We start from the raw sequence: 15441 nt of genomic DNA, 5'->3' as shown, positions 1-15441 counted from the left end.
GTCAATATTTTTAGCGATGCTAATAGCTCATCGACTATTACTACCAAGCCATGCATACCTTTTCATGTATATTTCAAATAACTCTAGAAAAATACACAAAATTATTGTATGTACAATCTCTCTACAATACGTTTTTTATTCATGAATTAAATAGTCCAACTAACATAATTACTAATATATGAACTCATTGCTTTTATGACGTCTCAACTAAAAACATTTTTTCATTAAAAAACTCAGCTAAAGTTATGATTTTTGCATATGGAGTACAAAAGAAAGTCGAACTACGTTTTAGGCTTTCCATAATAACTCTAGGCCCATTGGTTAGATGGAGATCTATGAACAGTTTATGTGGCCTTGCACTCATTAGTTCAGTTCATTTCTCAAATTCCAACGTATAAACCTAATTTCCACTCCTTTAAGGGTTCCAGCTGATCGTAGCATCTCCTCCAGAATCGTTCATCATGGTTTCTTCCAAGAAGACGGTAATTATCTCCTCTCAATCATCTCTATCATCTGTTGATTATCTGTTTAATTTTAGATGAATTTTGACATTGATAAAAAATCAATATTGAATTTTGTTTTTGTGCGATATTCGCAGAAGAAGACTCATGAGAGCATCAACAATAGATTGGCTCTTGTGATGAAGAGTGGCAAGTACACTCTGGGTTACAAAACTGTTCTCAGAACACTCAGAACTTCCAAAGGTTAAATTTAAAGATCTTTACTGTGATTTTTCCGCATTTTAGCTTATTTTCGATTTTTTTTAATAAATTTGGTGAATAGATCTGCATTCACAGTCAGCTTTGTTGTTAGCAGTAAATGGTGTGAATGATAATGAAAATGTATTATTCAATTTAGCTACAAAATCTATTTGTCAAGGTTCTTGATCATTCTTGTCTCACTCTAATTTCTTTCTCTTCACTAAATTCGTTCTCACCATTTATTGGGTTGTAGTGGAAAATTGTGAAAGACAACAATGTTTGAGGACAAGCGTCATTACTATGGAGATGACATGAAAACTAACAATGAAGTCTATTTTTAATATCACCATTTAATATCAATGATCAAATGCATCTTTGGTGTAATGTTTAGTTCCTAGATGCTTTTGATTCATGGGCTTGATTTTCCGGTCATGAATTACGTGGTTTATGTTGTATAGTATGCCTATCTACGGTTAGAGCTTGCTGTTTTGTAGGTTCCAATGGTGCTCTCAAACTTGTCTGATTATTGATGATATTACATGTTATTTTTTTTATTTTAGCAAAATTGGTGATCATCTCAAACAATTGCCCACCGTTGAGGAAGTCTGAGATAGAGTATTATGCTATGTTGGCTAAGGTTGGAGTTCACCATTACAATGGAAGTAAGTGTTTCTATCTCTCTACCTTGAATTTTTGTTATTGTTATTTTCACCATTGCTTCATATGATATATAAACACTATTTTGGAAGCAAATAGGTGTAATTTACTTTTAAATTTTAATAATTACATTCAGTATCTAGATTTATTGTAGCTGCTTGGGGGAGTGTTGTGACTTGCGAACATGAAATGGAGTATTATTTTTAGACATTTATGTTGTAAATTGAAATAACGTTGTACATAATTTCTTTCAGATATGCTCAGTCATTCATTAGTTATCTTGTGAAATAGCTGTAGAATAGGGTTTTAATCCAGTTTATTCAGTGGCCATTGATGAAGACGCTTAAAATAGCTTGGCTTGTGTTATACTATGTTGGCAATTTGTTTTAGTCAAATGGTCACATTTGAATAAGCCATCCCATTTCTCCGCATTGTTGGTAGTGTGCCTCTTACGTTTAGTCTTATGACTATCAAATTTAGTAACTAAACAAGTCATAAGAATAAATTATGAACAGGGATATGGGAGATTGGAAAATTACGTAAAACACAAGACAGAGAAACCAAACAAAATGTGCTTTTCACATCTTTAATTTGGATAAAGAAAATTATATTGATGGGAAAGTACAGGTTAGGGATGAGAAATCCCTAAAAGATCAACTGATAGTCCCTCCAATTACTCCTACAAAGATCATTCAGAGTACAGTGCTCAAATAGACCATTTGATTTTGCCCATAGAGATGCTAAGAACTTAGATCTCCCAAATGATTTCCAACGGTAAGAAACAATCATTAAAAATCGTCTATTCATCTCTAACCAATCGAAGAGACCAAAGAATTGAATATCAACAACACTTTCACAAATTTTTGAGCTCCCTCTTGTTTCCAATGCCTTGGGTCAACCTGAACTCAACACGAAATCGACCCGACCAAAATAACCCGACCTGAAACTGCTCAATCGACACAGATCTTCTCAGAGCTTCTACTAGCAATTATAGAAACAATGTCTTATACTTCAGATTTAGATGCTTAGTGAAGACTTTTTAGTTTATATGAACCAAGGTACCATAGTTTCTGCAATAAACATGAGAGCTTGCACTCGTTTGTTTACTTCTACATTTTAGCAAGGTTGCCTATGGCTCAAATGTATTTTAACATATACGGCCCGTTTGGTAGGTTATAATAAACGGTGGTAATGAGAATGAAAACTAGTGTAATTTTGGTTGAAAAATCTTTTGGCTAACTTGATGGCCATGCTTGTCCAACTTCAATCATCTCATTTTCTTCATAAAATCCATTCCAATGCATTACCATTTGAAGAGGTGGTATTAGGTGGTAATGGAAATTTATAAACAAAAAAACTTTTTTGTGATCAAAGTTTCATTACCATGGGAATGATATAGAACTTTTGATGAAATTTTACACTATAAATCATTCCCATTACCACCATTTAATAACCCTAACCAAACGGGCCGATAACGTTATGGACTCTATCTTTGTTCTAAATGCTCTGATTTCTGAGCCTATGACAACAGAGCATGTCTCACTTAAATGTCATTTGAAATGAGGATATCAATTGTGCTGAACTATACTGCCATTATTTTTTCAGACAACGTCGATCTTGGAACTGCTTGCGGAAAGTACTTCAGGGTGTGCTGTCTCAGCATTATTGATCCAGGTGATTCAGATATTATCAAGAGCATGCCTGGTGATCACTAAACATTTAGTCTTTAGGTGGATTTTTGTTTCAGTGTCTTTGCTGAAAGCAGTTTTGAGAGTTACTTTTCTGTTTTCAGTGCTCTGGTTGTAGACATATTTGGTGGTTTGATTATTCGAATTAGCTTGTGACTGAAATGAATTTATTCTTCATATTTAAGCTCTTTAGATCCATCAAGCACCTTTTGTTTTATGATAGCATGATAGTAGTGTTACTCGAGTTTCATTGCTGCAAGCGGTATTATATCAAATGTAATGATGATAAGAGGTCGAGTACGAGTAATTGATTGGACGCCCAATCTCTGTCCAACTGATTCACCACAAAAGGTTTACTATATCATCATTATGATCTAGCGAAACGTCTCACTATTCACTCCATGCAGTGCAGCTTGTGTATCAATTGCACTGATGCCAATATAGTCATGGGAATAACCGGTCTCTGATGGATCAATATCTAATTGATTTGAACTGAGCATTGCTAGTCACGTATCCTATATTCAACCAACAAATTGATCAATAACAAAATCGATTGACAACCCACATCTGATTGAACACCATAAAAAGGTGTATTATCAAAACATTTAATAAGACTAATAGGTTCTGTCCTGGTCCTCCTGGAGCAAGAAAATCTGTGCTCCAAATCCATTAAAAAATATTAGAAAATCAATCTTTTGATAGTTAATAGTTAGAGGCCGATCATAAAAACATGTGAATAGTTAGTAGTCCATAATTAATATTTCATCTCGAATTTCTTAAATCTCAGTCCGTCAAGGCCAACCTTGAGGAGTAGGATGGATGATCATGAGTTAAAAACATTATTAGTATTGATGTACACCTAAACATAATTTGCGTTTGACTGTAGCTTTTTTGAAAATCAATGAATCCAATTTCAAGGCTAAAAATGAATGAGTTTGAATTTCACGTTTTCATATTTAGCTCCGCCTTAGAATGAGTATCAACTATTACTTGATCTACAACTCTACCCAATATTAATTTTAGACCCATTTCAAATTTATTTAGATCCATTTTATATTTAAACTCAATCACTCAACCATAGATAGATTTTAGATCTAGTTAGACTTTAAATATACAAAAATGACAGTGTTATAATAAATACACAATTTTCAAACTATATAAACCTAGATTCACAAAATAAACAAATCTAGTTCTAGTCGAACCAAGCCAAACCCACCCTTAGGCCTTGACAAATGGCAATCGTCCACTATCTCCATCCTAGTGTTGTATTTCCATTTGTTTTTCATATATGCCAACACATTATTTTAATAGTCTATATCTTTGAATGAACATAATTAAAAAAATAACACTTTTAAAAAAAATTAATATTATAATTCATTCCGAGATAATCACATATAATTATATTCTAACGTAATACTTCCTCCGTTTTTATTCACTTGCACTCAAGAACACTTTTACACACCCCAATGAACTAATTCAATCGTTAATGTCTCTAATTATACACATTAAAAAATTACAGAAATTAAAAATCAATAAAATTCACATTGAGACGATTCTAACAAAATTTCACGTGATTATGCTTTAATTTATAGATTAACAACAATATGAAAATTAAGTGACATTGATGAATAATGCCAAATTATCCTTAGATGCAACTAATAAAAAACGGACGAAGTATAAATTAAGTAAGCAACCTAAGATACTAATTAAAAACAAATTGAAAATGATAGTGTGTGGGAGACTATAATTACCGTAAGTTTATGAATTTTCGTAATAATAAAAAAAGAAAAAGTAGACGCATAAACAGAAAAAGGATATTTTGGGCGAACCCCCGGCGAATTCCCGCAGAAATCCAATCGAGGGTTTTTCAGTACACTAAGTCATAGAACAGCGACAGAAGAAGAAAAGGAGATAAGAAGAAGAAGGTTTTTTGCAGATCGGCAAAAATGGTGAAGACAACGAAAGGAGGCAAAGTCATGAATCCTACTGATGCTTACCGCAAGGAACTCCGCAAAAAGGAATTAAAAAGGGTTCGGTTTTGTTTATCCCTTTTCATTTTCAGTTTTTCGATTAACTTTTATGTGTTTTCTTTCTGTTTTAAACTCTAGGGTTTCGTTTGTTCTTATACCATAATCTTTATTTTGTTCATTGTTGTGGAAAATTTTTGTTGGATTAAGCAATTGTATACTTGCTTTAATGTTTCTGTAGTGTTAAATTTGTTCTTATTTGAACTGACTGAGATTGATGTAGCTCAATTGTCCATTCTCGAATTATTCTCAAATTAAACTAACTGGTGTACGAGTACTACCCAAGTATCGATGGAAATGTTACAAAGCTATGGGGAGAGCAAATCGATTGCTCAATATGCTGGGTTTTAGCAGAATAAAATTATAATTACTGTTTTATTTTAACTATTATGCTCAAGAATTATGTTAGCTTTGGAGCAATTTTTATAATATGTGAAATTTTTAATAAAATGACAATCACTAATCTATAAAGATGTTATTGAACAGCGTGTTATTATGGTAGGAACCATCTATATCACTTTTGATAGTGGTTATGAATTTATTGAGTGCTGATGATGCTAATTGACCAAAGGTTTATTAGATACGGTTTATTGAAAATTTAATTTTGATTGGACAAGGGCTTATAGGCACAATAAAATTATTCACCTTCTCTTTGGTGAATCAATGAAATTTATGAACTGCTTGAAGCTATATTACTGTGATCTATTATGTTAAAACTTTGGAGAATCCGTAGCCCCGTTGTTAAGAGTGATTACTACCTCAAGCAGTGGCAATACTTGAGAGATAATTAGAGAGGGAGAAACTTTATTAGACACTAAGCAGTGGCAATACTTGAGAGATAATTAGAGAGGGAGAAACTTTATTAGACACTAAACTAGAATTTAAAAATGAGGGAGCAAATGTTTTAACTCTTGACCTCTGGCTCCTAGTTTTGAAAAGATTAGTTACACCACTAAGGCTTCCGTTATTATGAGTTTTATGATTTTTAAATGTGTCATTAGATAGACATGTGTTATATATGTATATTACAAAAAAATGGAGCACCATCATGTTCAAATCATAAAGGGAGAAGGCAAAGAATTTTCTTGTTGAAATATTTATGGTTAGTAGGTATACTTGATTTTCTTTATAGCTTGTTTTGGGTAACTCTCTAGGAAGGATAAACAAGGGAGAGGAAGGAAAGGGAGGAGAGAGAAGACTGAACTCTAAAGAGTCAGAATTTTTCCTTTGAACCCTCTCTTTTGTAGAGATTATTTTTTTTAAATATTACGAAAAAATCGTTCTCATTCTTAGAAGCTCCTATTTTGATCTTCCTTCATCCTAATATCTCCTGCTTGTTGATGGTAAAGGTTGCTTATGCTGTTGTTTGCTAGATTCTTGGTTTTCATGAAATATGTTTGTAGTTTTTGTAAGGTTTGGAAAGTTAGTTTGCTGAATGTTGAGTCTAGTCATTCGTGTTGAAGGCAATGCTTCAACAATTTGTCGTAGTTCATCACTTGGTGTTATAGTTGTTGTTAGGTTCAATATATCACCCTAATGCTATAGTGATTCACCATATCTGATCATGTTGATGAAAACTTGTTTGAACATGTATCTTTGCTCCTTGTTGGGATTCAGCTCAACGGTTTTCAAATGCGGTGTACTAGTGTTTCAATTGAGGGGTGGTTTCCGATCCATATTAATCAAATTAGCATACCCATCCTCTAACGCTAACTCTTTGTCGCCATTTTGTAAATTGATTGCCAAGAAAACCACTAAAATCAACAAAAGTCTTCAAATGGTTACACTTAAGATCTGTTAATAGATGTAAATTTTAGAAAAAAAGATTTGATTTCTTGGGGTTTTTGTTCGTGAAGGCAAGGTGCAAAGGTCGGTAGTTCATTCTATAACATGTCCTCTTTTTATTTTTATTGTTTTTCTATTAATTAAATAGTCATGTGGGAATTAGGATAGCTAGGAGTTTGGAAGATCTTAGAATTTGTAGTAACCCATATGATTTAAAGAACATAACTCTTTCTGTCTCTCTCTATCCCTCTTTCTTTTCTTTTGACTTTTCCATCCCTATCAATTTGTACTCCATGTTTTTTTTAATACATAAAAGCATATTTTTGTTGAGCAACTCAACAGCAAGTAATTTCTATATAAACTAGGAACCATCTTTATTTCTTTTAAAATTATAGTATGTCCTTCTAAGTTCTAATTAGTATGAGTGTTCTTTACATATCCTTCATAAAATGAGTTAACATATTGAGTCGAGTTCTATGAATAATTATAATCTCTAAAATTGTATTATAAATCCACCTAACACATTATCAACTAATCGACTAGCAAACGAACCCTTACCCATGCCTTCAAGTGAAGCAATTTATTAATATGGTATTCCTCATCCTTTGTTAATCTTTATCTTGAATTTATTTACAAATAAGACCACTATAATTTAAAGTACTATAGTGAGTTGTTGATCTCAATATTCCCGTTTAACCTCATATTCTTGATATTTTTCTACACCTATTCCATATTCTTGCATCATTAACATCTTGAACCATTCTAAACTTGTTTTGCTATTAGTAAGTACTTTAGTAGTGCGATGTAGAATTGTAGATTTAATAGTTTTCTAAAATCTAACACTCAATATTTTGAATCATGATTGGCTAATCACGTGTTATATAATATGACTGTAAGTACTTATTCGTGTTAATTTTTCAACTCATGGTTGATGAGTGTGCTAGAAGTGGATGTTGTTTGAGTGTGGGCAGCTGGTGGTTGGTATTTTAGTGGATGGAGGTAAGTCGAGGTTCATCCGAATCCACCTACAATCCATTGCCAACTCGAGTTGTAATGCAATGGATAAATGGTAACAATAGGTTTTGTTTTACCCTTTGTGTTTTACAATAAGGTGTGTTCTTATATGCTTTTAATGTTGGGTATCATGTATTTCATTTAGTTAATTTATGCTCAAAATGCATTTTCAATTCCATATTGGTTTTAGATGTGTTATGTATATTGAAAATTATATTAATATGTTTTGATGATTTGTTTGTATAAAAACAATGCTTGAGTTTGATTTATCTTGATATTTTTATGTTTTCCTTGAACTTGGTCAGAACAAGAAAGAGAGAAAAAAGGTCCGGGAGGTGGGCCTGTTGAAGAAGGATCCTGACCAGATCAAAGATCAGATTCAAAAATTGGAGGTGATGAGTAAGTTGGCTCCATTTTAATATTTTTTTGCTTCTACCTTATAGATTCTGATGGCTTGCTTGTTGTGTATTTTTTAGTTGCTTTATCGACCCTGTTTTTCAACTAGATCTTTTTTAACTAGACAAGATTTGATTTCTTTGGTAATAGCTTACATATATTATTGTTCTTCCCAACTTGTTACCTTTAACAAATAATAATCTTTTGATTGCAATGACGTAAATTCAGATTTATAGGAGTATATGACGATTAATAGGAATTAGTGGTGGAGAAGAATATATGTGGGTGATCATTGTAATTGTGAAATTGATTTTCTTTGTTGTAGATAAGTTTTAGACAAGGCTGAATGATGTATATGCTTTGTGATTACGGCTTTGGTGTTGTCGCTGTACTTGCTATGTGGCGGTCTTCTTTCTATGCAAGAAGGGGGCATTGTTCTTAGTTCTTACTTAGCTAATATAAGTCTTTACTTCAAGGTTAATGTTAATTTAATGTATGAGAAGGTGGTAGTACAGATAGTCATACAGATTATTAGCTTTAAACTTTGTTGCCTGCAAATTGTTAGTTAGAGGCTATCTCAAGTGGTCATAAGATGCTATTCTTTGAGAAAAATGTTGTGTTGAATGTAAAGGAATGAAACTTAAAAAAATTTAGGTGCATCACCACAATGAGGTGAGATTGATCAAGCGTTTCTTTATGTCAAATTTCTTTTCTAGTGGGAGACATATATGATTGCCGCAACGCCATTGAAATCATCAAAATTTGTCCTTTTTGTTGTGCATTTTCTATTTGTCTTCGGAACTATATTCTTAGATATTTTTGTATTCTTCAATTTGAGTGTATGTGTTCACTCGATTGTGTAAATACAGAGGCTGAAGGTGCACTCGACAAGGCAAGGAAGCATAAGAAAAGGCAGCTTGAGGACACTTTAAATCTTGTTATGAAGAAGAGAAAGGTATTTATGTATATTTTTTTGGCATATATATCAAGTTATTTTTTTTGCCTTTGATGCATGTATCATATGTGGAAAGTCATACTTATCTAACTTAATATAGTCCACTCTAGATTATACACTTGTGCTTTTCAATTAACCACGGGAAGTAAGTGTCTGAACTTGTGTTTCTTTAAATGCTATTGTACAATGCCACTATCTTTAATGGATGTTTTTTGTGGAATTAAAGGAGTTTCATTGGATTCCGCTGAAAATGTTGTGTTTGAACATATTCAACCATTCAACTACCTTTAATGACACATGCACTCAGCGGTGGAATGACCAAATGAGAATTTGATAATGAGTATCAAACAAAATCATTTTACGTGTTAATGTAAAATTTATGTGTATGAAGCTAGGGCTGAACCTAAGCCCTTGAATTTCTTGTGAGGTTTACAGCTAATAGTTGGGAACTCTAATCCTCTTTGAATGGATGGACATTGTTTCACTTCTTGGCTCTTGTAGATTAAGATTATGGGTCATTTGTAAACATGTGCATTAAAATGCTCATGTTGTCAGATTTCACCTACCATATGCATTAGGTCTTATTGATCTTTTTTAGTTGCTCACCCCTACACAACAACTAGAATGGCAAAACCTAGATCCCACTATATAGGTTGAACTACATGAACTGCAATGCAACAAATCCCTCTGAGTATCATTTAAATGCTAAGCTTCATTATTCTAGATAAATTTTAGTTTACTACATTCTCTTCATAATTCTTCTCCATCTATATGCTGCAGTAAATCCTAATTCATTTTATTTTTCACTCATGTTATCTTTATGAATTTTAGTCAACCACTTTCTCTTCTAAGCTTTTCAAAGTTCCAACTGTTCACTTTTACAATTGATGTATCTTTTGGTCTTCTTTGCAGGTGACCAATCCGACATAAATGCTTTTCTCTTATTTTTTCTTCTTCAATAATGTCGAGTTCAAAACCCTTTATTATGTCCATTTCAAATTCTATTCTATAGCATGTGGTCCCTACTCCCTCGTGTATCTTAACATACACATATTAGTTACTCCCAAAAGACCATATATTAGTGTTGGTCTGATGTGAGTTTGGTAGAAATTTCCCTTTAACCTTTGTGACACACCTTGGTTGCCTAATATTTCGGTCGCTAACTATGCATTTGAGCCACCCACACTGGATCCTATGCTTTACTTGATTAATATCTTATGTCAAAACCTGATCCAAGGTGCTTGAAACACTTATTTAAAAAGAGATCTTTTGTACCTAACTTTATAACACCTCTGTCATGGTCATATGTGCCAGAACGATTTGAGATAAGATAGTTTGGATGAGAGTAACTTGGATTGGGGTTAAAGGCTCCAGTTAGGAAGATTATATTACTTACACCGACAATACTTGTATTTTTTCAATGCATATCATCATTTTTGTTCGCTTTTCTGTCTTTATTTCCCGTGGGTTTTTTGCTTTGTTGCAAATCTGCACATGCTGATTATGTTTGGTGTTTTCTGGGATACATTTATTTTCTGTGCAATTAAACATTCACCTTTATTTTGGTAATTAGTTTTTTTTTCATGAATCCTAAATTCTGCAAGTGGCAGCTCATTAGTTTAGATCAATGCTGGGCTATGTGATAATCTATGCTTTTGTTTGACAGGAGTATGAAGAAAAAATGAAGGAGAAGGGCGAGGAACCAGTAATGTTCAGGTATTTTATCTTGAATTTTGTCTTACTTGATAACAGTTCTACATTGAATTTCTTTTTTTCTGATACAAGGTGAATCTCCTGCAGCCATTTGGGACCTGTACGTAGACGGACATCGGCTGAAGAAGACGATAGAGCAAAGCACCCACAGCCTGAAGTAAACCATCCCTGATCCTTTTTGTCCTTTGTAATACTCTTTGCTCCACTTTGAATGCCTTGTATAGGAGATCATGCTTAATATATAAATGCAACTATTTACACTATGGAGCATTACTAGTGTATATTAAAAAGTTCAAGCTTTTAAAATGGTTTGAGGGAACATGTTTTCGACTTGCTGCTGTGACGTGTATTTGCCTTTTTAAAAATTATATACATATTCATTTTTATATTTGTCTTTTGTTTTTTGGTGTTGCCCTACAGGACTCTGTTTATTATCATCCAACACTGAATCCCACTGGAGCACCTCCCCCAGGGAAACCTCCTATGTACAAGTCTTCTATAGGTTTTCTACTCATGTCCTTATAGTTCTTTTATCTGATGTATCTCTTGTTCTGCTTATTGCCATTTTCTTATGTTGTCTTCCCTCTTTTAGTTAACATTCCGACTTAAATGCAGGGCCTCCAATTTCTTTGTCAGAAGCTTCCACATCTACAGATGCTGGGCCTTCAGCAGGTCCTGATGATGTTGAGTTGCCTGCGCCACCTCCACCTCCTCCTTTACCACAAGTTGGCGATCCTGATGCCATAAATACTATTGATACGCCTGTTTCTCTACCCTTACCTCCTCCGCCACCAATGCCTCCCAACCCTGCAGGTTCAAATTTGGCGTCTGCATTGCCTCCACCACCACCACCTGGTCCTCCTCCTAGAGAACAAATTGGGATTCGTCTTCCCCCACCGCCTCCACCCCATCAGTCCATACCGCCTCCACCACCAGGCTCTTCTGATAGTGAGAGGGATAGTAATAGAAATTTAGTTCTGGATGGGGCTTCTTCAAAAGATATGCAGGTACCTCATCTTTGGCTTCGTAAACATCTCACTGAACTTACAAATTACAATTATGCTTTTGGCTCTTGCCCCAACCCCCACAGCTTTTTTCTGGCCGACATTTGGGATTACACTCCCTTTCTGAGAAAACTAATGTTCTTCCGGCCAATTTTGTAATCAAATTGGTAATAAATCAAAATTCAGTGTTACTAAACCTTATGCTCATAAGTCTTGCCTTATTTCTTTTGGCTTAAATTTCATTGACTTCAATTTTAGTTCTTTCTTAGTCTCACGAGTGCCTAATTGTGTATTAACTGTGAATATTATCAAAGAGAAATAAGTGATTGGATGTCTGTACTTTGGTGCAGGTCTCAAATATGCTCCCGCCACCACCTCCACCGCCTGGATTCCCTCCTAAGTCACTTGAAAGTCAGTCTGGTGCTGAACATGATAACAAAAATTTTGAAATGGGAAAAGAGCCTCTAAAACTGATTCCTCCTCCACCACCAAGGCAGCCTCCAGGACCTGTAGCATTCCCGACATTACAGCCTGATGTATTACCTCCAGGTATATCAAGATTCCCTCCACCTCCTCCACCAGAAATGAGGCCACCATTATCTGCTTCTGGGGTTCCTGGGCCGCCTGCACCCCCTGGTATGGTACCACTTATGCCAAGGCCACCATTTGGTCCTTCCCCTGGACCACTGCCTATGATGAGACCTCCACTTCCACCAGGTCCACCACCAATGATGCTACAGGAGGATGTAACTGCAATGAGACCAACTGTTCCACAAAAACCGTCTTATGTTAAGTCAGCTGCACCCACTGTCTTAAAGAGACCTCTTGCTCAGCATACCCCTGAGCTTACAGCTATGGTATGTTCACCTCATGCTTGAAATAGTTATTGCATCAATCATTGCAGTATTTTTGAAATGTGCTGTTTGAAGTTTTACCTTTTGGCTTCACAGTACTTTGTGTTTTAAAATGCATTTTTTAAACATGAATTTATTTTATTTTGAATGATTCTTCTAATTTTAGATGGCACATTGTGATTTGAAGTGATGGTTTCTATTGTAATGCTCACGTGAAGCTATTTTTTGCTTTTTATATGAAACGTGTTTTCAAAGACTTCAAATATGGAAAAGGTGCTGAATTTAAAAGGTTTTGTGTGACAATTGAATGTGCAATTGCAGTTCACAGATTTTTTGGTATCTGATCAGCAGAGACAATTTTGGGATATTCTTTAACAGTTTACACGAAGAAAAATTAAAATGTACATTATTCTTTTACACAATGTGTGATGGACAGTAATAGACCTATGTGTGGTCTGATATGATTTGTCAAGTGTACACTCTTGCTGAGTGCTGCTGCTAAACGTGAGATCATTTTAGTATAATTTATTTTACTCCTAGTAAAGTAATATTGTCCAGTGTTTGGTTTGATGAACTGCAAGATGTCATATCATTTGGCTTTAATTGTCCTTTTCCCGTATCACTCCCTTTACATATAATTTTTATAGTCAAACATGAATAAGTTACTTATTTCCTTTTCTTTTTTTCTTTTCCACCCGACTCTAATTTCTTCAAGTAGCTGTAAAGCTTTTGAGACAGTTTAGTTTACATCTGTTGTGCATGAAGTTTATGATATCTTCTTGAAAATCCTTAAGAAAAGCAATGTTAGCTTGTATACTCCTTATATATTGTCACCCTGGTTACATTGAATTACTACAATCCTTCGGTTTGCATTTGTTTCATCTCATTTGTTTTCTAGTCACTTATCTATTGCGATAGTTTTATGCATCTCCATCCAAATCCAAAGTTATTTCCATGCAAGTTTTTTTCTGAAATCTCCCAAAATTGTCTTCCTGTTGCCGTCTTGCTCAATAGTTCTTGAATTTTCTTAACACCTTCCCTCAAGTTGACCATCTATTCTTATAACTTCCAAAAAAATTTAAAACCCAACTCATGTCTTTTTTTGGTTCCAAGGAATCATGTATATAAGATTTCCATCGATTTATGACAAAATTTGTCAAATCACCCCTTATTACTATAGATTGAATTGGGCTTTTTCTCTTGTGGCTACCAAAAATAAAAGCTATTGCTCAAATCTCAATCTCTTGGGGGTTATTTGTGGGGCCTACAAAACTTTAGCCACTATTGCTGCTTCAAAATTATCCTTTTCCTTAATTTGGAAGGTATTTAGTGGTGGAGCAAGAGAAAGGGTGCCTACTAGTGAAGGGGTGAATGTAGACGTGGCGATTGTTAGTGTTGGAAGTTGTTGTTTCTTTTTCATTGAACTTCTGGAGGCGATGGGTGTGAGGAATTTGGAGGTTATTTTTGGATGATTTGTTGAGTACATATCTTTTTTTTGGCTGGTAGTATAACATTTTTATAACTCATAAGATCTTAAATCAGCACTGCATTTTAAGTTCACCACAACATGAAATGCTTGTTGTTCCTCGTCTGATCTTACCAGGTAGTAAGTGTCTAGTTGTGATTGCATTTTGGCTTTCCAATTTCCTTTTCCACTTGCCTCGGCATGCTTGAGAACACGACCAAACTTCTACTCTTGCATCATTGCACAGTTGTCGGAGCTTGGCACCATTTCAGCATTTTTGTGTTGAGATAATGATAGGGATTTAGGATGATAAGAGTTGAAGGAGAGAGAGAGAACACGGTTTTTGGGGTGTCGTTGAACTCTTCATGAATTGAGGATTTACCAGAAGTAAACTTGGGGTCTCTAATGTTGATCGATTAGGTTTGAGAATAGAGGGTGGTATACTGAAGGTAGTTTCGTGCTACATTTCCTATTTCTTCAGTCATTCTTATTCTATTGATTTTGGTGTAATGAGGCTGGTATAATGATTTTGGTGGAAAGTACTCATCTATATTTTTTAATACTCAGGTTCCTGCATCTGTACGTGTTAAAAGAGAGTCTGCTCTTCCGAAGTCAAAACCAAAAGCATCTACAAGCACAGCTATCAATCAGCCGCCTGTGATTTCAGTTCCAAAACCAGAATCAGTTACAAGTGCACCCGCACTTAAACCACAGAGCATTGACGACTCTTATATGGCCTTCTTGGAGGACATGAAAGCACTTGGTGCTCTAGATAGTTAAAACACCTTTCGTCCGAAGGGATGCATGATGCTCTGAAGTTACAGGGGTTCATGGTTGATTTGGAACTTTTGCTTGTGAGCTGAGTATTTGTCAACGTCTGCAGCAGTCTAATGTTTTAGAAGTACACCATTTATGTATGCTTTGATTGAGATTCTAATTTTTGGTGTAATTTTCTCAAACTGCTCCTTGAACCAAATGGAGTATAACTTTTTCTTTTACATCTAATAACAATTTTTTCTCTACTGCTCTCCAATTTATTGCAGTTTTTTTCTGTAAACAACTACTCCTATTATTTTAGGGTGCAAAGGAGTTTAATGGCTAAGAATCATCTATATGATTTACTGCGCACTTAAAAGGCTTTCGTATTGAAATCGACGAAGAGGGATGAAAGATTAATTTGGA

General features: G+C 34.5%; 2 protein-coding genes across 2 annotated transcripts; both read left to right on the top strand.

Annotated features, from left to right (window-relative positions):
- The first annotated feature begins 298 nt into the window (after positions 1-298).
- On the top strand, positions 299-3251 carry LOC130814749 (60S ribosomal protein L30-like). Its single transcript, XM_057680931.1, has 4 exons — positions 299-482; positions 599-704; positions 1262-1363; positions 2964-3251. The coding sequence occupies exons 1-4, from the start codon at positions 462-464 to the stop codon at positions 3071-3073; spliced, it is 339 nt and encodes a 112-aa protein (XP_057536914.1). The 5' UTR covers positions 299-461; the 3' UTR covers positions 3074-3251.
- A 1535-nt stretch (positions 3252-4786) lies between these two features.
- Positions 4787-15432, top strand: LOC130814748 (protein EARLY FLOWERING 5). Its single transcript, XM_057680930.1, has 9 exons — positions 4787-5076; positions 8178-8271; positions 9138-9223; positions 10890-10939; positions 11024-11093; positions 11357-11438; positions 11552-11943; positions 12291-12797; positions 14827-15432. The coding sequence occupies exons 1-9, from the start codon at positions 4993-4995 to the stop codon at positions 15037-15039; spliced, it is 1578 nt and encodes a 525-aa protein (XP_057536913.1). The 5' UTR covers positions 4787-4992; the 3' UTR covers positions 15040-15432.
- Positions 15433-15441: the final 9 nt, after the last annotated feature.

This window comes from Amaranthus tricolor, chromosome 6, assembly GCF_026212465.1.
Source record: "Amaranthus tricolor cultivar Red isolate AtriRed21 chromosome 6, ASM2621246v1, whole genome shotgun sequence".
Taxonomy (NCBI): Eukaryota; Viridiplantae; Streptophyta; class Magnoliopsida; order Caryophyllales; family Amaranthaceae; genus Amaranthus; species Amaranthus tricolor.
Note: the sequence above shows the minus strand (reverse complement) of the source record. Positions and strands in the feature narration are given on the sequence as shown.